The sequence below is a fragment of the Chenopodium quinoa genome, unplaced genomic scaffold, assembly GCF_001683475.1.
Source record: "Chenopodium quinoa cultivar QQ74 unplaced genomic scaffold, ASM168347v1, whole genome shotgun sequence".
NCBI lineage: Eukaryota > Viridiplantae > Streptophyta > Magnoliopsida > Caryophyllales > Amaranthaceae > Chenopodium > Chenopodium quinoa.
In genome coordinates, this window is record NW_018743722.1 from 1,171,181 (window position 1) to 1,196,168 (window position 24,988).

Sequence of the window (24,988 nt, forward strand, 5' to 3'; positions counted from 1 at the left end):
AATCAAGTAATTCAATAAGCTAAATGCTAGGGATATTGGTTCCACATGCTAATTCAATAATCGTGCTAATCGACAATTTCTTTGATTGATTCAAGCATTGCAATGGACAGACAATAGTAGCAATCAAGAGAATTCAAGAGCTATCTCCTAGAGGCCAAACTAGGGGTCACTATGAATGGCTAATCAAGGAAATTCACAATCAAACTCAATCAATTAAAGCAATTCTCAAATTGATGGTCATGTCATTAAGAAATGCAATGCAATCTAGATTAATCTTATAGGTTTATCATTCCTAATCTTATTAATCACATGCAAAACTATGTCAACCAATTTAATTGCAACAATCTTATCAATCAAAGATCATCAACTAGCACAAATTATCAATCAAGCATGCTTCCCCTTTCCCTAGCAACTAATCTACTCACTAATCATGGTGTAACTCAAGAACAAATCACTAGAATTAGCATTGATCATCATTCTAAATCAAAATCAAGATAAAGAAATATCAACTACAATATCCAATTCAAATCCAAGCAATACAAGCAATCAAAGATGAAACTAAATCAATCAAGTAAGAGATGAACTAGAAGAAGAAAATCTTACTAACATTAATGATTGAAAATGAAGAAATCCAAGCACAATTGATCTAATGTTGAAATACAAATCCAATACCAAGAACTTCTCTCTAACTTCTCTCTCTAAAATTAAGCTAATGAAAATTATCTAAAAGTTATCTTCAAAAAGGAATTACAAGTGTATTTATAGGCAAAGAAGAAAAACGGGATTCCCGCGCCCTCTCCTATTAACCCCGCGCCCGCGGAAAAATGGGTATTGAACCCACTAAAAACTCCACGGGCTTTCTGTGCAACACCCGTGCCCGCGGGTCTTCTAACCCGCGCCCTCGGCAAAAGCACCCACGCCCGCGGCAAAAGCGTGGAGAATCCCCTGCTCCCAAAGGGTGATCAGAGGGTCGCGGTCTCTCTGGTACGAGCGAGCTCTCAAAACTACCCGCGGCAAGCCCGTGGAAAGCCCGCGGAGAGTTCTTGGTCAAAATCTGCCAATTTGGTGCATATGAGCCCGCGCCCGCGGCCTTCAGTACCCGCACCCGCGGCGGACTGGTAGGGCTTGATGCTCTCTCCATGCCCTCTCTGAGCCCTCTCCAAGCCGATTATTTCCTCCTTGCTTAGTTAATATAGCCCATCTTGATTCCCTTGCAAAGACTAATCCTAGGTACCTACAAGAACAAACAACGAAAAGGAATAAAAGGGAAAAAGCACCAAATAAAAGGAAAACATGAAGAAAACACGAAAAACACAAGGAAAGAAAGAAAGAAAGGAATTAAAGGAAAAAGGACCAAAAATAAGATAAGAAAGCATAAAAAGGAAGATGAAGTCATCCTAAAAGACTACCCTATGAGTTCCATAAATGACACTCATCAGTGGTGACAATGGTTGTTCGATGATGACGAAATTAGAGAAGCCATGAAATGGGTGGAATGCGTGGGTCTGATGGGATTTTGGGGGATTTTAGTTTTCTTTTTCCTTTTTATTTTCTTATAACTTTATTTTTATTTATTTTTCTATTTCCTTTTCTTTTCTTTATTTTCTTTTCTTTTCTTTTATTTCTCTTTCTAGTTTTGGAGTAGTTTTACATAGAGAAAGCTTGGATATTTTATTGAGTTTTGGATTTTAAAGAAGCAATTTGTGGAATCTTCTTCTCATCTATTCAATGAGTCTTCCTAACTTTCTCTCACCTTTATTACTTTCATTTATTATTTTTTTTTCCTATTTGTTTGTTGATTTGAGTAGATTAATTAGTCTAGTTGTTTAATTCTTTCTTTTATTCTTGTTTTACCTTGTTTTCCTTGTTTTTGTTCATCATGTTAGCTTAGATTTTGTTCTAGGGAAATGGGTGAAGGTTATGTTAATGAATTGAATGATTGATTGTGATTAGTATGAAATTGTTTCTTGATTATTGTGTATGGAGGATGATTGTATGGTTTAGAATCTTTCTAGCTAATTGATTCTATACTCTTAATTGTGCTTTCAATTAATTATGCGAAAGTGAGTTGGTTGAGAGCCTTTAATTCTTCCATACCTTTGCTAGCTAGGCTTGTTGCACGAGAGTGAATTAGCTTAGTAGGATAATTAACATGCTTAATCGTGCGAGAGTGAGTTCAGTATGTTGATTGTTCCTAATCGAGGTCATTTTCATCTAATTGTATGATGTTGTTGAATGCATTCATGTAATTGGATTCCACTTTCCCTAGTTTTAGTTGTTTGCTCTGAGTAGTGTTTAGTTGCTTCTCTCTCTATCTCACAACCTTTCCTAGTAGTCTAATTAGCATAGATTGATACACTTAGTCTTCGTTGATCGACCCTTTACTTGCCACTAACTAGTTTATGTAAGTTTAGGTTTTATAAATTTCTAATTTGGTTAGGGTTAGTAGTCCTAACGACCTACTTTCACCTTCGATCAAATTTTGGCGCCGTTTTCGGGGACTAAGCCGTTCATTTGTTTGTGTTGGTTAGATTAGCTAGGTTCTTGTATATTATTTGATTTTTGTTTGCTTTTCTTTGTTCTTTGTATAAAAATGGCATGCTTATTTTTTCCTCAATTTGATGATGAACCCTTCTTTGCTTACTTTGATAGATTAGATGGTTTCCTTGGTACAGTTACTATGGGTGTTCTCTTAGTGATGCTTGTGGAATAGCTTATTGGGGCATGAATGAGTATACTAGGGTAATGGTTGAGAATATGCACAATGGTAGATTCCATCATTTGTCTATGCATGATGCTTGGAATTTCTTCACTTGGCTTGCTAGAGATTCTTATGATAGAGAATGTCATGTTTCTTGTTTTGATTCTCAATGCCAAGATTCTTTTAATTTTTGCATGAATTCTCTTGATACTTCTAATGTGCCTTGTGATGATCTAAATATGCATTTTGACCCCTTTCCCTCTTACGCTCATTGTGATAAGGTTTGTGCTAATTTTGATGATATGAAATTTTATTTTGATCATGAACCTCAACCCGATAACATTGATGCCCAAATTCTTTCTCAAATGTAATGTCTCATCCAACAACTCCAAGAGCTTCAAGAGGAACAAAAATTGAGAGAAGTGAGTGTTATGATTGATTTATATGGATGTAATGCTCCTTACTTGGAGTGTAAGAGTATTTTTGAGGATGATGCGGGCCAAGGGTGTGAAGGTGAGGGGATATTTCCTTATGATGAGAGGATTTTGATCCTTTTCATTCCCCATTTGAGCTTGAATGCCATCCTTCCCCTTATTCACCCCATTTGAGAGCTTACCTTGGTTAGGATGTGAGTGAGCCATCTTCATATTTGAATGAGGGAGTTCATGAGGATGATGATGGTGAGTTTGAGCTACCAAGAGAGATTGAGAGTCCCTTGAATAGTGGTGGAGGAGTTGAGAATAAAGAGAATGTCAATGTTGAGGATTCCAACCCCCTTCCCCATCTTGATGAGTTTACTTTGCATGCTTGTGACTCTTCTATCCATGAGTCTTTGGACTCTTTTGAGGCCATTTCAAGTATATTCGTTGAAGGAGTAACAAAGAATTATAGACTTTTGAGAGAGTTCATTGGCAATGCCTCATAGGAAAAGGGTGAGTTTGAGAGAAACCTATATCCTTTCATGCATGGTTTAGAGACTCTAGGCTTTGAGGATCTTGAGGGAGTTGTTGTTCATAGTTGGGATAGAGAGGAGGATGAGGTTGTTTCTATTAGAGAGTTTTTGTTTGAGGGAGATATGAGTCATGAGTGTTCTTTTGAGGATTCTATGATTGATTTTCATGCCCTTATTAGTGATGTGAGGCTTTGTGAGACCATTGTTTCTCCTTCCCTTCCTCATGTCCCTTTTACAAAAAAAATTTGAACATATCCCTAACTATCCTATGTTCCTCCCCTCTTTTAGCTTAAAGCTTATTGAGGATCCTCTCTTCTTTTATGAGACTCTTTCCTCTCATTCTCTAATTATTGAGAAAATGGGTGATTGTACCACCCAAAAAGATTTTGAGGAGAGTTTGCCTTATTTTTCTTTTTGTTTCTCCTCTTATTTCTTGATTTTTCTTTTGATTTTTCTTCCTTTGTTTGGCATCTTCTTCCTCACTTAGGTGCAATAATCTTGTTGCACGTTCTCCTTCCTTCATTTGCCTACTTGTTATCCTATGAAATGTGTAGTAATGCATTTGATAAGCTCTTGCATTCGTTGCAATATTATTTACTAGAGCGGTCTTGCTTGGACGTTAAACAAGCCTTTCTCAGGAAGTAACCCAAGGTTTTTTATTGTTTTCATTTTCTTTTCTTTTTAGATTATATTTTCTCTCATAGAAATAGTTGTGTTTCCCTTGCTAGATACATTACTTGATATACTCTTATACATTGGTTTGTATCAAGAATCAAGGAAGTTTGATGCCTATTCAAGAGAAAATTGGCTTTGAAAGGTTAAATTGGGTCATTTGCGAGTATTTACACCCACCAATATCCAGTAATATCTTTCCTAGCTCTATCTCTAATGGTTGGTGACTTGTTGGACATGTGTTGGTTGGTTGGGTTGATCTCTTTCTTTTCCCCTCCCATGGACTCTTTGGTTTATGTTTGAGCATATTGTGTCATTCAAGCTTGGGAGGGGTATTCTATCATGTTTGATGGGATGTTGAGTCATATATGCGTGCACTTGAGTATATGCATTTCCATGTCTTTTCTGATATTTTGAAAAATCCAAAAAGATTTTGTTTACATTCAAAGTAATTTTGGCAACAATGTGTTTTGTTAATTCTTGTTTTGGACATATTGTTTTGGGACTTGAATCCTTGAATGTTTTTCTTCCTAAGTGGTAAATGTGTGCACGGTTTGAGAGTGTCATTGGTTGACCCTAGGATACTATATGCTAAGGTAGTCGGTTTAAGAGCTTTTAGGGGTCCATGAAGCCTTAGTTCACGAGAATGTGGTAAGATGGAGTTGCTCTCTATAGCGGATTTAAAACCCTTAGTTGGTATTTGTTTGGTTATAATCCCTTGTGAGCTCCATTTGTTCTAGCCTTCATCACCTTGTTGAGCGGCAATTTAGGATCCTTAACTATGCATGTCTTAATCCTTGTTTTGACCTCTAGCTTCCAAAATCGTGACCGAGCCACTCTAGGGGAGGAAAAGGGCACCTTTTCTCATTTTTCTTTGTATCTTCTTTTTATTTTGTTACAAATTTGGTTTTCTATTTTGCATCAACCTACTTCTTAACCGATTTGAGCCTAATGTTTCCCGCTCTTCTTTAAATCGCGTTACAAACCTAATGGCCTATGTTTACCAACCCTATTAGTTAGTGAAGCATTGGCATATGAGGTTTGAGTTTTGAGAGTGTTGAATATGAACAAGACATTTTGAGAATTGGTTTAAGTACGGTATCGAAAGTTGAGCTTGAAAGTAGTATGCAAAAAAGTTTAAGAAGAAAGATGCAATTCAAGAAAATCATATGATATTTCAAGAAAAAGCCGTCCATAGTTTAAAAAAGGCAAGGACAAATAAAAAAATAGAAAAGAAACAACACAAAAATATTTTAGTTGGTTTCGTTTCTCTTCCCTTGTTTAAGCATTGAGGACAATGCTTCGTTCAAGCTTGGGGGAGTTATTAGAGCGTTCCTTCATTTTTTGTATATATATTAACTGTGTTAGTGTTGAATAAGCTTGGGGGAGACGGCATCATTGGTATTTTTGTTTGATGTTTTGTGACTTCTTGAGTTTGTTTTTTAGGTTTGATCACCCTTTTGCTTCATCACTTAGGAAATATCACCAAAATTTTCAAATTTTGTACCTCTCCTTGACCCCTAGCCTTATGTTACAACCAATTAAAGACCCTTAGACTTTAGGGGGCTTAGGTCAAATAACGGTGGAGGGACATAGACTTCAAACCTATGGAAAGAGTATGCATAGTTGAGGTGTCGGGATTACCTTCTCAATATTTTCATTTCTTTTTCTTTTACCGGTTCCTTCGAGGAATCATGAGAAGCTAGCTTAAGGGTTGATTTGAACCTAGTGGAGAGAACACGGCCCGAATGGTTGGAGCTAGGGTGGATTGAGTCCTCATTAGTTCTCTATGCTTAGCATATGTTATGTTTCAATCAACCATTGACATCTTGGAACGTGCATACATTTATCTACTAAGAAAGGTTTGCATTCATTGGTGCTTGTTCCTATCTCTTGTCCAAATATGAACTTGTGTCTTGCTTTCCCTTTTTATGTTTTTTTTTCTTTTCTTTTTATTGCCTTGCCTTGTTTTTTGTCTAGAGTTGTGGGTTAAGCTCTTAGGAAACCCTCACGAGAGCACACTCGTCCTCTAGGGCGATCTAGGGGTTTAAAGGGCTTGTCTTTAGTTGCTAAAATTGACCGTGATTACTAAGAAAGTGAGTTAGTGTACATTCTTATCTCCTTTAGTGTCTTAGCTTTGCGTGAATAATTCACTCTCCTTCTCTCGTGTTTCATATTAATTTGCTCAAGGACGAGCAAAAGGTTAGCTTGGGGGAGTTTGATAAGTGACTTTTATGTCACTTTTAGGGGTATTTATTGAGTAGTTTTCCGACTTATTTTCCAATAATTTAGTTCATTTTATCCTTTATTTCTATTATTTTCTTATTCTCGTCTTTTTTCTTTATTTTGAGTATTTTTGTAGTTTTTAATAGTTTTTAGTTTATTTTCGTATTTTTAGCTTCTCTCTTTTTCTTATTTATTTTAGTTTAGCATTTTATTTTAATTTGTTTTATTTATTTTATTTTATTTCCGATTACCCTCGTGTTTGGTTTTGTTTGTAGGAACGTTCGGGTTGAGGCTTGGTTATAATAAAAGTCATGTTCGAAATTCCAAGGTCAAATGTTCTAACGAGCAAAGTCAAACTCCCTCTCTCCCTTGCCAAATGCCAATTTGCTGCTCTCTTGATAGCAGCTTATCATACACCACTCTCTCACCTATCCTCCACCACAATCGGCACTAACAATAACTCGCTACCTCCCCGGCTCCAACCTCCAACCACCTGCGAGCACAACCACACCTCCCACCACTTCGCAACCTCCCCTGCTCCCTACTACACCACTTCTGCCTCCAGCCAAAACCCACGCAAACGCCACTCACGCAGCAAATGCTAGCCGCTTTAACCACCAACCATTAGCCACTCCACTCGCAATAACAATAAAAAAACACACCCGCAACTCCAATCTGCCACGCAAACCAGCCCACAGCCCCCTGCGCGCACCACCTCTGCTCCCAGCTAACTCCCACGCAACTCACATCCTCCACAGCCACTAAAACTGCCGGCAACAATTCCCATAACAGAGTAGCTCCAATCCGCAACAATTGCAACAGCAGCGAGGAGCAACCCAGGCCAACTCGGGCGCGGCTGGCTGTTGTCGCGGGCGCGGCCTTGGGTCCTTCCACCCCTTGCTAATTTTTGGTAGATGGCTGGGAGATGCCTAGCCGCGGCCGCTCCGAATTTCGCGTGTGAAACTGTACGGAATTAATGAAAGTGGACAGCTGAGATGCATTGAGTCGAATTAATGGCTGCGATCTAATGATGATTGAAAATGAAGCTTTTGAAGCCGTCTAATTTGATGATGGATGCTTGCGATGGTGGTGATGATGGTTGTTCGATGATGATAATGGTGAAATGGGTGGAATGCGTGGGTCTGATAGGATTTTGGGGGATTTTGGGGGATTTTAGTTTTCTTTTACCTTTTTATTTTCTTATAATTTTATTTTTATTTATTTTTTTATTTCCTTTTCTTTTCTTTATTTTCTTTTCTTTTCTTTTATTTCTCTTTTCTTTTATTTTATTAAAGCTTGTATATAAATACCCATTTTTGGGTAATAAACTCTCAACCATTTTTCACCCTAGATTAGATTAGTTTAGCCTCTTTTATTTTTCTCTCTCTTAGGATTAGTTTAGGATTTTCTCTCTCTAGTTTAGGAGTAGTTTTAGAGAGAGAAAGCTTGGATTTTTCATGGAGTTTTGGGATTTTGAAGAAGCAATTTGTGGAATCTTCTTCTCATCTATTCAATGAGTCTTCCTAACTTTCTCTCACCTTTATTGCTTTCATTTATTATTGTTTTTTGCATATTTGTTTGTTTATTTGAGTAGATTATTAGTTTATTTGTTTAATTCTTGCTTTTATTCTTGTTTTCCTTGTTTTTGTTCATCATGTTAGCTTATATTTTGTTCTTGGGAAATGGGTGAAGGTTATGTTAATGAATTGAATGATTGATTGTGATTAGTATGAAATTGTTTCTTGATTATTGTGTATGGATGATGCTTGTATGGTTTAGAATCTTTCTAGCTAATTTATTCTATGCTCTTAATTGTGCTTTTAATTAATTGTGCGAAAGTGAGTTGGTTGAGAGCCCTAAATTCTTCCATACCTTTGCTAGGCTAGTTGCACGAGTGAATTAGCTTAGTAGTATAATTGACATGCTTAATTATGCGAGAATGAGTTAAATGTGGTGATTGTTCCTAATCGAGGTCATTTTCATCTAATTGTATGATGTTGTTGAATGCATTGATGTAATTGGATTCCCCTTTCCCTAGTTTTAGTTGTTTGATCTAAGTAGTGTTTAGTTGCTTCTCTCTCTATCTCACAACCTTTCCTAGTAGTCTAATTAGCATAGATTGATACACTTAGTCTTCGTGGATCAACCCTTTACTTGCCACTAACTAGTTTTGCGTAAGTTTAGGTTTTATAAATTTCTAATTTGGTTAGGGTTAGTAGTCCCAACGACCTACTTTCACCTTTGATAACCTTTATAATCTCTTTTGATTGCTCCTACACCTGCAGGGCCAGGGTAACCTTTAACGGCTTTATCGCAGTTCAATGAGTACCAACCAAAATTCGAAGCTCTCCAAGTAATGTACTTCTCATTTCTTGGCTTGTTGTTTTACTGCTTTTCTTCCACTATGCTTTTCAGCGCACATCTTGCTTCTTCATATCTAACCTGGAGGAAGGCACAAAAATCCAGAGGCATTTCATCTCTTCAATTGAAAACAAAGCAATTCCTCCATCTCCAAATCCACCAAACCGTTATGCTAAAAGAAGTTACCCAACTTTCTTCATCATGAGTATCCGTATTCCTCATGATTTTCGAAACCCATTCCTTGATGTTCCCTTGCTAAAATTGATGAGTTATCGAGGGAGTCAAAGTCTTTCTCCATACCACTCGAGCAGCAGAGAAATCACGCAAAATGTGTAATGTGCTCTCCTCCTGAGCTCCGCAAATAAAACATTTCAGATCATCCGTCATTTTCCTCTTAAAGCGATTTAAATTGCCAAGGATTCTATTGTGAAAAGCAAGCCATAGGAATGCGCGTATTCTCTGCTGTACTGGAGCATGCCATACAATGTCCCAACATTTGTCATCGATTGTATCCGTTTCATGCCGCATTATACTCATGACTAATCGAATGGTGAGTTTACCCTTACTTCCTTCTTTCCAATACACCAAATCCCCGAGGCTAGTATCCAATCTCAGTTCATGGTTTTGAATATTCTTTAGATTATTTGAATCCAGATATGGGCTAAAGATATTCCATCTCCACCCCACTCCATCCTCCCACATTTCCTGAACCGTTGCGCCTGCTAGCTCCTCTAGAATTTAGTGCGTTGCTAAGTCGCTAAGGGGTTGATCCGTGCACCATCTGTGGTCCCATAATAGCGTTTTCGAACCATCACCAATTGTTGTTCGAATCCCCTTATCTAACCACTTGGCATTTTAAGTGATGCCACTCCAAACATTTGACATTCCATCCTTGAGTTCAAGCATATCAACATCACTCTTCCTTTGCAATATTTTGATCTCAAGACACGAGCCCAAAGAGAATTGGTTTCTGAGAGAATTATCCACTCACGTTTTGTGAGAAATGCGGAATTTTCCTGTTTTGCCGAGGTAATACCAATTCCTCCTTCGTCTTTTGGATTTTGAAGCATCTCCCAAGAAATAAGGTGGACCTTTCTATGTTCATCGCTACCACCCCAAATAAATTGCCAAAATTTCTTATCCACATTATCACATATGGCTCTTGGAATCTTTGTCGTTTGCATTGAATACATTGCCATAGTGGAAAGGGTAAAAGTGGCTAAGGTCATCCTTCCTGCTAAAGAAAGATGTTTCGATTTCCACCCCGATAACCTTCAATCTATCTTCTCACACAAATGTTGGAAGGTGGCTTTTGTAACTCGACTTGTCAGTGTTGGCATACCTAGATACATACCAAAATCTTCCGTTGACTCCACATTTAGAGCTGCACTAATATCCCTTTGAGCATCATCTCCCGTGTTTTTGGAAAAAAAAAACACGAGATTTTGCAAAGCCTACTTTCTGACCAGAAGCATCACAGAATCTCCTTAAGCAATCATAAATAATTGCAGCTTGTTCATCATTCGCTTTTGCAAAAATAATGATTTCATCTGCAAAGAATAGATTAGAGAGCTGTAGACACCCATTTATGTCTCCCCAAAACCAAACCCAGTGATGAGTACTTTTCGCCTCAAATCATAATCGAATGAAGTGAAAGTGTGAAAAGTCTAATGTTGTGGTTAGTTTTTATGAAAAAAAAAATCTTTCTTTCTGTTTTTGAAAATCTGCTCTATTTTATGAAAATAGCCCTTCCAGTTTAGTTTGGTCCATGACAAGGGTCCAACATTGGTGTAGTTGGATGGGGCTCGAAAAGAGCCTTCCAATGATATATTATAAGCCTAATTCCAATGAATAATGAGGAAGTTATGGCCAAAATACTAAATTGGGTCCGGTTTGGTTCTTATATACGGCCCAATGATCTAGAGGAGGGTCCATTATCATTCCTAAAGCTATTAGGATTGATTATTGTCTTCTAGAATCATCTAGAAGATTTTTTTTTATCCTAATAGGATTAGGATTGATTATTATGTATATGAGTTTTACTTGGAATAAAATAAGTGTTTTATATGAAAATACGATTTTAGCCTTCGTATGGATTTTACGACTCAATTTTATCGAGAAGTGGATTTCGTGTTGAAAATGCGTTGAAAATCACTACATCGCCTGACGACAGGTTCGTCACCTGGCGCTGCAATGCACCGCCTGGCGCCAAGTTCGTCGCCTGGCGACGAGCTCTGTCGTTGGCGACAGGATGTTGTTTTATTCCTTTTCGAACACTAACTCTTTTCTATCAATTCTGGACTATTTTCTTATAAATAGGGTCCTTGGACCTCCGCTTTTAATAACCATAATTCTCTAATTCTTCTCTCTCTCTAAGCTAAAGCTTATTCTCTCTCCCTCTTTCTAGCATAACCTTTTACAAACACAATTCCTCATACATTAGCACTAGACACACCTAGCAAATTTTGAAGTTGCCTTCTCCCTAGACGTGAAAGGTTTTATTATTTAATTTAATTGTTTTGATTTATATTTTCCTTGAAGTTACTAACGCATGTATTTTGTTATTAGAAAGAGGTACGAGGCATCGAAGTAAGTACTTTAATTGCTTTATTGATGTTTTGATATAGAAATCATGTTAGGATGTTTGATTGCTTCCTAGTATCATGTTTAGGGTAATAACTAAGTTTCTTATATCAATTACAATTTCTACGATGCTTCCTATTTTCTTTCCTAATATCATGTTAGTATCATGTTAGGGCTAAAGCTTTGATTTTTAATGTTTAGTATCATGCCTAGGATCTTACTATTATTGTTAAGCTTTAATGATGATATTATTATGATTGTTATTATGATTATAATTGTTAGGATCATGATGATGATTGTTATTATGTTGCTCGATTATATTTATTGTTATTGCTTAATCACACCTTTTATGCATGTTTAAAGGGAATTTGTAGTTAAAATCACGCTTAATAAGATAATTAATAATATTATTAGATTAATATGATTATAATTCAAGTGATAGCCAATGATAGTTTTATTTGTGCATTAATATTTAACCAACATAGATAAACACGTTTAGGGTTAACCTATTGATTGTATGTTAGTCAGAAAGCACACATGAATACGTGAAGAACAAAATAGAGGCCTATTTTTAGGGCAGGTTTAATCTCTTTTAGATTGGATTTGTACCTTCATCCCCGAACTTTCAGTCATGGTTCCAGACCTATTGGAGTTAACGATCTCCTGGATCGTTAAGGGGTGTAACCTTCACCCTGAGAACGGTTTAAAAGTTCCTAAAACTTATTGGCGACTCTTTTGCTCTATCTTTCTTCCCTTTGGACACCACCATACTTAAGTGTATGATCACATTGGGGTTCAAGTTTGGGGTAATGCTTGAAATATTCCCTACAGTTTTTGGCGACTCCGCTGGGGAGGATTTTTGTTTTAATTCCTTATATTTATTTTGGCAATGATTTAGAATGAGTGGATGAGACTCAAAAAGTTCTAAGTATTTCATGTGCGTAATTTTTATTGACATTATTGGCATAAGCATAAAAAGGTTCTCATTGGAAAGACCATCTGTAATGTGCGTAAATTTGAGAAATATTTTTCACAACTAGAATCGAAATAATACTACGAAAATTGGAAAATTCTAAGAACATAGAAAGCTGCTGAGGCATGTAGGAACTAGCGCTGAGAAAGTAGAGTTCGTCGCCTAAGAAATAGCCTCGTCCCCTAGCGACAACCTTGTCTTTTGGCGACGGAGTTATTTTCCAGCGACAGACTCTGTTGTCTCGTGCTGTGTTCTTCCAATGCCGAGCCAGAATTCTGCCTTCTTGTTTTGACTGGTTCTTACACTGTTGACTAAATTCTACTTCCTGATTGAGTTTTTCATTCTTTTTTGAAACCCATATGTGTTCTACATATGGACATAACCCTCTGGGAATTCATGCTCCATCTACTCAATCGAACACTCTTGGCAACGAAGGGTACATCCGAGATTGTTGAATTCACCAAACCATGGAAGCGAGTTTAACTCACGGGGTCCCATCCACACGCGCCAACCCTTTCTAAGGTAAGGCTTCCAACGCGGTGCATCCGGACTCATAACCATGGACCCTCTTTGATAACCTATATCCTTGAAATTTAGAGAACTAGAGCCATGGTTAGGTTGCAAACTCATTGCATCATATTGTGACTACTTGACTACTTGTGCATAACCTATGTGTGTTTACACTAATCATTTGTTTGACTTGTGATTGAGTCTAAATAAACTAATTAATGACTAAAAGGAATTTGCCTAATTAATTAATTAACTTAACTAATTAAAGGCTAACAAATTAATCAAACCGACTTAGTACGACTTTAGACCTGTCCCTTTAGAGTAAAAATACTGAAAATAGTCCCATATAGATGTTCCAGCAATGATGCAAAGGTTTGGGTTGTGGCACCAAACGCTGATGTGCAACGTCGGGCGACAACCCTGTTGTCTGGCACTGCACTTTAGTGTGCGGCGACAGTTCAGTTTATTGCTCGAGTCATAATGACGAGTCTGATCAAACAGTTTATTAATCAGTTTGATCAGTTTATTAATGGAAGTAGCCATATTTAGCATTTAATTGAGTTTAAGCACTTAGTTCCATGGTCATACACAAGAGTCAAAGCATGTCATTTGCACTCACTAATAAAACACACACTAATATGTATGTACACTTTGACCATGTATAGAGAGTCTTGTATGCGCCTATTTTACGTCATTTTTTTAGGGGGTTAAGTCGGATAATAATCCTCCAATTAAACAACACTTTTTTGAACCCACACACTTGATTCCCAAAAAATATACACCCTATTTTTGCTTTTTATTGTTTTTATAAACCACTAAAGTCAAAGTCAATTTGAGTCAAGTCATTAAAACAAATAAAATGGTTTAATTTACAGCGCGTGGTCAAGAAAGGAAGGGTGTTTAATCAAGGACAACACCTTCGTTCAAGTTCAACTTTTTGATAAACCAGTCAGTCGGAAAAGAAAAGCTAAGAAGATAATGGCAAGTCAAGAAGAAGTCAATGAGCTTAAGAAGCAAATGGCTTGCATGACTGAGGTGTTGAAGGCTTTAACCCTTCAAATTAATGACCCTATGAAACAACAGCAAATGGAGCTCGTGCAAGAAAGCTTGAGCAAAATATCCAATGACTATAGATTTCGGGGCATTAGCTCGCTAGGGGTCTTGGTGGACAAGGAATTTCTTCCACAGAAGTTCAATGCCAACGACATCCCTAGGTTCAAGGAAACAAACAATCCTTATTTCCACTTAAGAGATTTCGAGACCATAATGAACATTAAGGGGATTGATAGGAAAGTCTTTTGTTCCTTGTTTTCTTTATCTCTTGAAACCATTTGTGAACAATGGTTCTTTTCCCTTGACAAAGAGAAAACCTGTACTTGGGAATCTATTGTAAACACTTTCATTGATAGGTATAAATGTAATATTCAAGTTGAAACTAATCATAGGGAACTTGAAATACTTAAGCAAAAAGAGAATGAAGGTTTCACTTCTTTCTTTGATAAGTGGAGGGAAACTTCCGCTAAGATGATTAAGGTACCTAGTGAAAAAGAATATGTAAGGATGTTCATTAAGAACCTCCAAGAAAAGTACTCCAAACATCTTAAGTATCAAACAACTTGCATATCTTTAAGGTCGTCTATAACAATGGAATTAACATTGAAGACGACCTTGCTAAACAAAATACTGCTAACAGTAACTGTAACAGTGGCTGGAAAGGAAAGAAGAACAATAATCCTTCTTCTTCCAAAACCACCCACTCAAACAGTGTTAGCACTTTTAATTTGAGTGAAGTCCTCGCCATAAATAATCAAGGACAAAAGAAACCATTTAGGAGGAACTTTACTCCTATTAGTATGAGTTATGACATCGCATTTGACCGATTACATGCAAAAGGTTTTATAACTCCCATTAGACCATTTGGGGATCCACCTATCGAAAAGAGGACGACTAGCTGGAATCCCAACGCACATTGAAAGTATCATCAAGGCAGGGGCCATATCACTGAAAATTGTTGGAAGCTTAAAGAAGCTATCCAAGACTTAATTGATAATAATAAACTCCCATTGCCCCCTGCAAGCAAGAAGCCAAAGTATCAATAATGAGCCACTTTCTGATTCTTTGGCTGTTTCTGATGAGGAAGACCATGGTGACCCCTCATCCCTCATCAAACCAGTCAAAGAGATTCACGCTATCGAAGAAGAGGAGGAAACCTTTTTCGATGCCATGAGTGATTTCCCTCCTGGACAAGAACCCGCACCTAGAGAAGAAGTCTGGATTCTCATACAATCAATGAGGTAAGGAATGGACTTGTTACGTGAGGCTCTCGAATTCACAAAGAAACGAGAAAAGATGGTCCAAAGGAAACATGTCAACAACAAAGTTCCACCCATAGAGAGGAAGTCGATTTCTTTCCAAGTAATTGACACACCCAAAAAGAGTAATAATCCTTACACTCCAATTGGGAATTCCTATGCTAAAATATTCAAAATGCTCTCCGAGAGTGTTAAGATTAAACCTCTCAAACCGAGACCATTTGAATCATTAAAGAGAACGGATAGGTTATATTGTCCATATCATCAATCAGGAGGACATACTATAGAACATTGTTTTAAATTCAAGGATTTAATTCAAAAGTTGATTGATAACAAGAAGCTAGTCCAAATTCCCAAGAACAAGATGTTAGCATCAATGGAGTTTGGGATAGCAATGACTTTCAGTGATATATCCAGTAAGTGACTTTTGTGATGAAGAAGATTAACCCATAGATTTTCTCATAAGATCTGGGAGAATGCAACTTCCCATCACAGCACAACCTTACTACTACTCAACAAGTTCCTATACCAATTATAGAATACAACGATGTTGTCAAGAAATTTAAAAGGACCAAGGTTGAGATGAACGTATGGAAACTTCTAGCTACATTCCGAGAACATAGGGTGGTGGTAATGAATGCTTTGGAGAAGATAGGAATAGACTCTGAAACCACTCCTAAGGGTTGGCTAACTTTCTCACGAGTGATCTTCCTAGTCCCATCAACTTGATCACCTTTTCTGACAAGGATCTACCTCCGAAAGGTGACAAACATTACAATGCTCTAAACCTCAAAGTAATTTGCAAGAGAATGAATGTCCCAATGACTCTTGTAGATAATGGATCGCTAATCAATGTTTGTCCACTTAGAACTGCGAGGAAGTAAGGAATAAGAGCCTAAGACAACACTCGTCGCCAAGATCTTGGAAAAATTAGCATGAATATAACGGCGGAAGTGATAGAGCATGCCACTACCTTCCAAGTAGTGGATTTTAAGGCTTCCTTCAACCTATTGTTGGGACGCCCTTGGATTCATGACTTTAAGGCCGTCCTTTCATCCCTTCATCAACAAGTAAAGGCTATAGTTGGAGGGATCCCTATTACAATTGTTGAAAATCCAATTATTAATGTGGAGCACGATTACAAGGATGAAGATTTGTGGGGCTTTAATGAAGAGGTCTCCTTAATCGAGTAAGATGAAAGGACCCCTCTTTGCTATGACCTCCACTCTAATATGACAATAAATGTTATTCTTAGAAAACAGGGACACTATCCTGGAATGATTCTTGGAAAGAAAAAGGAGATAGCAAAACAAATGGGACTACCTGGCCTCCCTAAATTAGATACTTTTGGACTTGGTTTCGAACCAACTCTAGAATATCTAAAGCAAGCCCGAGAAAAATCTAAGGCGCGTAGGAACGCTCGTACCCAAAAGAAAGCAATCCCAATAGACCAATATCCTCTTACTCTTAATGGACAATTTATAAGAGAAGGAGAGGAATATCCTTGCCACGAATTTCTTGAACCCTTTGTTGTAAATGGCATAAGGCAACATGGGTTTGAAATCTTTCTAGATTGCTATTTTGTAAATGAGATTCCAACTCCTATCCACTAGGGGAAAGCACCCCATGCTTTGACTTAAATGTCATGGGACTCCTCATTGGGCGCGAGAAGAATGAGCCAAAATATATAGAGGGCAATTCCTCGCTCATTCAAACAGTCCTACAAAGTGAGAACTTCGATCTTTCGTAGCTCATCACTCCAGAAGAGGGTTTAGTGCAAGCATGGCGCAAAACGGTAAAGGTGACTACTCCAAGCGGAAGAAAGATCTCCATAACAACACGATCAAGACCAATGTTTGAAGAGTTGTATGAGTTAGAGTCCCATTCAGAGTCTTCCCCTATCGAGTCTTCTAAGTCCTTAGCTGTAGCACCTTCTCCCTCTAATTCTTCTATTTTAGCACCTACTCCTAGGATAGTTAGTAGTCAAGTCCCAGCGGACATTTCTTTATTTGATGTAATGATGTCCAAATTCAATAATATGTATATAGTACAATTATTTAATATATTAAATAATACTTTCATTACTAATATAACGAAAAAGCAGAAATTATACGCTTACCTCCATTCTTATGTGTAGTAATTGTGGCTTACTCATTTTGAAAGCATTTCTTTTGAGGTGTGACCTATATACGTTGTAAGGCCTAAAAAAATCATAAAAAGCATTAGATTAAACGAATGAAAAATAACTTTTAATCACATGCATATGAGTACGTAGTACTAGGAATGTTGTGTACTAACATCTTCATTATTTTGGACAACTCTGAGTTTCGAGCATTCGGAGGTGATTGAATAAAAGAATCAAACTCATACAAAAGACTCATACGCAAATCAATCACATAGAGTACCCAATGATTCCTACATTTCAATAAACTTGTTTATATTATTCACATGATTAAAATAATAAAATTATGAAAAAGTAAGGATTTCAAGGATCAGTAGTACATACGCTTCCATATATGGAGCCAAAAGGAATTTGCATTGTGCATCCTTTTTCCTTAATTTAGTAAGAAAAGCATTTTTCAAATACATTTGGACTTCAAGGAAATCTTTCTTGATTTTAGCTGCAGAAATATTTTAGGGGTACAAGAATTTGATTTTAGTCTTCTGAAATAATGAGATATATTCTTCAATTAAGTACCTGCATTTTACAGAAAAAATAAATAATTAGTAAAATAAATGGATCTAATAAAATATATTTCATAGTAAAACAAATTCAAATAACTTAAATGTATGTTAGTATTTACAATATGTAGACATGGATTAATGAAATATTAGCCCATGCTCCTCGTAGTAATTCAGAGACATCATCACTAGTAACATAAATTTGTGTGTCTTCCTCTTGATAAAACAATGGAGCCTTCAATGGAATTGTCGTAGTATCATAATCTCCACTTCCTGAAGTCATGCATGCAATAATAATACAACATAGAACACTCTGTTCACCAAGACTCTCAACAATATTTTCCGGAATAGTTATGCCTTTTCCTTTAATAGTTGAATGCTCTGAGTTAATAGGTCCGCAACTATCAACTTTCTCTTTGGTTTGCACCAATTCATTATCCATCTTTTTTGCCAAAGTCATAACCTTCAAGAAAAGATAAATATTAATATAATTAAGTTACAAGTATCTTAGATAATTATGTAGCATATCAATGAATTACCTCATCAGTAAAGAAGACTAAATCTGTCGGCCACCCCAAAAAATAACCTTTCACCTGACCCAGCTTAGTGATACCATCATCAGTCTCTTCTGGGAGATTTAGGTGAGAATAATCACTGTAAACATGGTCAACACTAACTCTGTAGATGTCACGGTTCATTTTCTTGTGATGAATCACTCCACTAGGACAAGGTGCAGTCGTTCCATCGGCCACAATCACTGAGTTCCCACTGAACTCATCAACTAAAGCAAGACGACATTTAGTTGGGACCTACATAATTGATCATGTCGTAAGAAACATGAAAGCATAGTCTAAAGTTAACAACTAATAAGTATGAGAAATAAATTTATAATGGTAGTGACTTGTTAGTTACTTAGTTGAATAAATTTAGTGCTTTTGTAATGCTTACTGCTATCGAGCACTGACACGTAAGAATCTGTGTACAAAAACTACTTTTTTGTGAAATTGGCCTCTGGCAAATGGGCTTGGGAGGGTTTATATGGGTCAGGAAAGGGGGGAGGGGGTTGCAAGTTAATCAGTTGATTGGCCTCATTTAGAATTATATGGAAACTGGAAGCATTTATAGACAAGAACAAATCAGGACAGCAAGTTAATCATGCTGGTTGCTCCTAATTAAGCTACAAGTATACTAGTCGTGCTGGTTGGAAGGCTATGTCTGAGCACAGCAGCTAAAGCTCAAGCTCGAATACTGCTAGTAGTGGCAACATCATGCTATGGATCGGGCTGAGGCACAGCAGCTAAAGCTCAGTCTCCTATCCTCATGGTGTCTAATTTGTTTCATTAGTTGATGCTACTGATGTAGTAGACGATCCCTTAAGTTTGTTCAAGTTACTTGTCAAAGTGGTGGATGAGATTGGTGAGGAAAATGTTGTTCAGGTGTGTAACTTTGGGTTCCTTTTTTTTAATATATATGGCAGCTAGTAGACTAATGAAACCTTACTATCTGGTTTTTCTCATATAATATTTCTTGTATATGTTATAGGTAGTTACTTAGAATACCCCAAGTTATAAGACTGCTGGAAAGATGCTTGAAGACAAAAGAAAAAATTTATTTTGGACCCCATGTGCTGGCTATTGCATAGATAGAATCCTTGCAGATTTCACAAAGATAAAGCTGGTTGGTGAGTTCATTGAGAAAGCTAAAAAAGTTACAAAATTCATCTACAACCGGATATGGCTACTAAATCTTATGAAGAAGGAGTATACAGGGGGGAAAGACATTTTAAGACCTACTATTACAAGATATACTGCAAACGTTATTAGTTTACAAGGTGTATTTGACCATAGGATTAGTCTTAAAGATTTGTTTCAATCAAGCAAATGGCTTTTGTGTCGCTTTTCAAGATCAGATGATGGCAAGGATGTGGCGAAAATTGTTTTAAATGCTTCCTTTTGGAAGAAAATGCAGAATGATCACAAGGATCTTTACAAAAATCCATTGTATGAACAATAAAAGGTCAATACCACTCCAACAGCAAATTCCAGCAACAAAAGGTCAATACTAACTTTTATACAAACTATAAGAGCAATATTTCTGGTCAGCATGTAAACCTATCTCAAAAATATATTAACCACACAGATACGCTACAACCTGCGCCATTTCATCCAAGATCATCAAGTGCACACAAGAGGTCACTAAAATGAATTAAATGGCAATATAATGACCTTAGAAAAAAAAAGGCACAAGGAGCACATTTGTATCAGATTTGGCTAAATAGCATCATTCCAGCAAGAACCCGAAGAAGGGCACATATATTAAAGCTTTGGCACATATGATGGCAAAAGGTGTCATACTAAAGGTAATCATATAAATGTACTTTGAGAATGAGTGAAATCATAAATCATTTTGTTGTTTTAACACATATCAAGTTAAATTCTCACAGATATGAATGAAAAAATCTTAGGTACAAAATTAAGAAGCTTAGATAAAATCCATTGTATGAACAACAAAAGGTCAATACTAACTTTTATCTTCAACAAAAACATCAAATAGCAACAAAAAGAATACCACTCCAACGGCAAATTCTACAAACAATACCAACCAACTCAACAAACCTAAAATTCAGAAGACTAAACAACGCTGAACAAACTATCCATCCTAACTCAGTTCTGAATTCAGTTCTGATTTTCAGTTCTGAATTCAGCTCTGAATTACGTTCTGATTTTCAGTTTTGAATTCAATTCAAATTTTCAGTTCTGAATTTAGGTCTAATTTTCAGCTCAATTCAGGTCTGATTTTCAGTACTGAATTCAGGTCTGATTTTCAGTACTGAATTCAGGTCTGATTTTCAGTACTGAATTCAGGTCTGATTTTCAATTCTAAATTCAGGTCTGATTTTCAGCTCTAAATTCAAGTCTGGTTTTCAGCTCTAAATTCAGGTCTGATTTTCAGTTTTGAAATTCAGTTCTGAAAGTCGGCTCTAAATTCAGTTCTGATTTTCAGTTCTGAATTCAGTTTTGAAATTCGGCTTTGAATTCAATTCTGATTATCAATTATGCATTCAGTTCTGAAATTCGACTTTGAATTCAGTTCTGATTATCAATTTTGCATTCATCTCATGTGATAATAATTAAGAGTTCAATCTCAGTCAAATGAAGGTTTACCTCTAACAAGCGAGGACTTAGCTCCATTAGATTGGTTGAGGAAGATGGGGAAGGTTGAGCATCATTTACTTGCAAATCATTAGCAGGCATGTGTGGTATGAAAGCAGAAAGATAAGAATTTACAGCTGCTGTAATGCCTTCCTTTAATTTTTCTTCAAATTCCCGGGTTAAGTTCTCTTTAAATTAATCTAGTTCTTGTAATGAGCAACCATTTTTAGACATGTTTTTACCTTTTACCGGGCCAAATGCTTTTCTATAGCCGACACCAATCTCACATCCACCAAGTCCTTTCACAAATCCACGATGTTCCTTTTTCCCAAATGCTAAAGTAAGGGCATCAGCGCCTCGCTCTGATTGTTTGCACTCTCCTTCCTTAGATTCCTTTGCTTGTTTTTGCAAGTTCTCTTCCTGTTTGACAAAACATAGAAAAAGTTAATTAGATGACCTGAAATCTGTAATGTCAGTAGATTTCTTTGTTTAGATAAACTATGAAATACAACTATATTGGAAATTCGAAAAGTCTCCGTATCTTTTGGGTCAATGCCCCATGTTCCATCTGGCAACCGCTTTTCATGAGCTAAAACCCACTCAAGAGCTCGACCATCAAAAATAGAAAACTGTTTCGACCCAAGTGATGGCGACATTTGTTTAACTTTGCATTTTCCTTCCCCTTTTCACTATTTTCCTGTTTTTTTTTTATAAAAAAAAAGAAAAGAAAAGAGAGTTAAACATTATCATATTCCTCACAATCAGTTTTTGTTTGATTAATTAACAGTGCATGTGAATATGTAGTGTAGACACCCATTTGTGTCTCCCCAAAACCAAACCCAGTGATCAGTACCTTTCGCGTCGAATCATAATCGAATGAAGTGTAAGTGTGGAAAGTTTAGTGTTGCGGATAGTTTTAGTTTCTTTTCTCTTCTCTCTGTTTTTGAAAACCTATTTTAAGAAAACAGCCAATCCAGTTTGGTTGGTCCATGATATGGGTCCAATAGTAGTGTAGTTGGATGGGGCTTGACAAGAGCTTTCCAACGATATAGTATAAGCCCAATTCCGATGAATATTAATGAAGTTATGGCCAGTTTACTAAACTAGGCCCGTTTTGAGCCTCATATGCGGCCCAATGACCTAGGGGAGGGCCTAATATAGATTTATCATTCCTAATGCAATTAGGAATGGTTTTAGTCTTCTATATTCTTCTAGAAGGTTCTTTTCATTCCTAATTCAATTAGCATTGATAAATTGACTTTTGTTGACTTTTCAGAGTTTTAATTAAAATTAAAGAGCATTTTTGAGGAAAAATACGATTTTATCCTCCTGTACGGCAATTTTTATCTGATTTTAAGAAAACGCCTGAATTTCCAGATCAGCGCCAAACGCCAGCTGTAGCGCCTGGCGCTACGCTTGGCGCCTAGCGCTAGCATTGGCGCCTGGCGCTAATGTTGGCGTCTAGTGCCAATAGCTAGCGTTGGCACCAACATCGTTTTATCTGCGCCAGAACTCTGTTTTGATATTTTATCTTTTTGGCTGATTTTTCTATAAATAACGTATTAAAAACTCCGTTTTCGATAACCAATTTTAATCCACAATAATTTACAATCTACAAACTCTCAAAGATCCTCTTGATTTCTTTCTCTCTCTTTTCTTAACTAGCTTTTTCTCAAATACAAAATTCCACATTCATTAGATCTAGACACACCTAGTCATATTCGAAGTTGTCTTCGCCCTAGACGTGAAAGGTTTAATTGCTGAGGGTTTGGTCCCAAATCTCTCTTTTAATTATTATTTAATTTAATTATTGTTGTTTATTATTTTCCTTGAAGTTACTAACGCGTGTATTTTGTTATTAGAAAGACGTACGAGGCATCAAAGTAAGTATTTTGATGGTTTTTATTGATATTAAGCTGTAGAAATCATGTTTAGGTTGTTATTATGATTCCTAGTATCATGTCTAGGGTAATTTTAATATTAATTATGATTAAAAGTATGACGCCTTCTATTTTCTTTCCTAATATTTATGATGTTAGTATCATGTTAGGGTTAAAGCTTTGATTTTTATTGTCTAATGACATGCTAGGGTTTGTTATTAATCTTGTTAGTATCATGCCTAGGATCTCGCTATTATTATGCTTTAACATGATTATTATGATTATGGTTATTTTTATTATGATTTATTATGAGTATTATTATGTTGCTTGATTATATTTATTTTTATTGCTTGATCACACCTTTTATGCATGTTTAAAGGGAATTTGTACTTGTAATCACGCTTAATAAGATAATTTAATAATCTTGTATAGGGTTAATGTGATTATAATTCAAGTGATCGCCAATAATAGATTTATTTGTGCATTAATATTCAACCAACATAGATAAACAGGTTTAGGGTTAATCCTATTGATTGCATGTTAGTCAAAAAGCGCACATGAATACGATCAGAATAAAGTAGAGGCCTATTATTAGGGCAGGTTCAATCTCTTTTAGGTTGGATTTGTACCTTCATCCCCGAACCCTATTTGGTTCAAGACCTATTGGAGTTGACGATCTCTTGGATCGTTAAGGGGTGTACCTTCACCTCGTGAACGGTTTACAAGTTCCTAAAAAAAACTTGTTGGCGACTCTTTTGCTCTAGCTTCTTTCCCTTTGAATGCCACCATACTTTAGTGTATGATCACAGTGGGGTTCAAGCAAGGGGATTAATGCATGAAATATTCCCTACAGTTTTTGGCGACTCCGCTTGGGAGGATTTCTATTTTGATTCCTGAATTTGTTTCGGCAATGATTTAGAATGAGTGGATGAGACTCGAAACGTTCTAAGTATTTCATGTGTGTAATTTTGATTAACATTATTGTCATATGCATAAAAAAGATCTCATTGGAAAGACCATCCGTAATGAGTTAAAAACATAGGATTTTACACGTAGGAAATTTGAGAAATATCTTCCATAACTAGGACCGAAATAACACTGCGCGAAACTGGAAAATTTTATCGAGCACAGAAAGCTACTGAGGCATGTAGGAATTAGCGTCAGCTACCAGAGCATTGGCGCCAGAAATTTAACTGTAGCGCCAGATGACAGGCTTGTCGCCAGGCGCTACAGCTAAAATCTGGCGCCAAGCTCTATTTGCTGGCGCCAAATTCTTCAAATACCGAGCCAGAAATATGCGTTCTAATTTCGACCAATTTTTCGTATTGTTTGCTCGATCCTACTTCCTGATTGAATTTTTTCTCACTTTTCTGAAACCCATATGTGTTCTACATATGGACATAACCCTCTAGGAATTCATGCTCCATCTACCTGATTGAACGCTCTATGCAACAAAGCGTACATCCGAGAATGTAGAATTCACCAAACCATGGAAGCGAGTTTTTAACTCGCGGTGTCCCATTCACTTGCGCCAACCCTTCAAAAGGGAAGGCTTTCTCACGGTACATCCGGACAATAAACCATGGACCCTCTTTGACTAACCCATATCCCGAGCTTTAGAGAACTAGAGCCATGGTTAGGTTGCAAACTCATTGCATCATATTGTGCCTACATGACTACTTGTGCATTATTTGTTGCGCATATATATGTTTTCTTAACCGTTTGTTTGACTTGTGTTGAGATTTAATAAATTAATGACTTAAAGAACTTTGCCTAATTAATTAATTAATTTGAGTAAATAAAGTCTAATATTTTAATCAGAATTGACCTAGTACGACTTTAGGCATGCCCCTGTTGATTAATAACACGGAAAACAGTTCCAGATTGAAGCTCCAGCATTGGCGCCAAAGTCTGAACTGTAGCGCCACTCTGTGGAGTGTGGCACCTAGCGACAGCTCTGTCGCCTGGCGCTACACTACACAGT

General features: G+C 36.8%; 1 protein-coding gene across 3 annotated transcripts; it reads right to left on the reverse strand.

The window, feature by feature from the left end:
- Positions 1-671: 671 nt before the first annotated feature.
- LOC110684559 lies at positions 672-21,751 on the reverse strand. 3 transcript variants are annotated; one of them, XR_002503774.1, is made up of 8 exons: positions 21,367-21,751; positions 21,137-21,204; positions 18,512-18,781; positions 18,095-18,435; positions 17,797-17,988; positions 17,589-17,705; positions 17,410-17,491; positions 672-1,234 (listed from the first exon to the last, which is right to left on the reverse strand). XR_002503774.1 is itself a non-coding variant. In XM_021860999.1 (4 exons), the coding sequence occupies exons 1-4, from the start codon at positions 21,224-21,226 to the stop codon at positions 17,925-17,927; spliced, it is 765 nt and encodes a 254-aa protein (XP_021716691.1). In that variant the 5' UTR covers positions 21,227-21,751; the 3' UTR covers positions 17,712-17,924. The 3 variants fall into 3 exon arrangements, 1 of the variants encoding a protein (XP_021716691.1); XR_002503773.1 differs by having other exon boundaries at positions 21,137-21,751; XM_021860999.1 differs by lacking the exons at positions 672-1,234; positions 17,410-17,491; positions 17,589-17,705 and having other exon boundaries at positions 17,712-17,988; positions 21,137-21,751.
- Positions 21,752-24,988: the final 3,237 nt, after the last annotated feature.

What these genes read in the sequence shown, in the direction of transcription:
- LOC110684559 (XM_021860999.1), bottom strand. Translation starts at nt 21,226, where the DNA reads ATGCCTGCTAATGATTTGCAAGTAAATGATGCTCAACCTTCCCCATCT. An exon ending in TAAGTCCTCGCTTGTTAGAG is followed by an intron (nt 18,782 to 21,136) that starts GTAAACCTTCAT and finishes TCAATTATGTAG; the next exon opens with GTCCCAACTAAATGTCGTCT. An exon ending in TTAATCCATGTCTACATATT is followed by an intron (nt 17,989 to 18,094) that starts GTAAATACTAAC and finishes TGTAAAATGCAG; the next exon opens with GTACTTAATTGAAGAATATA.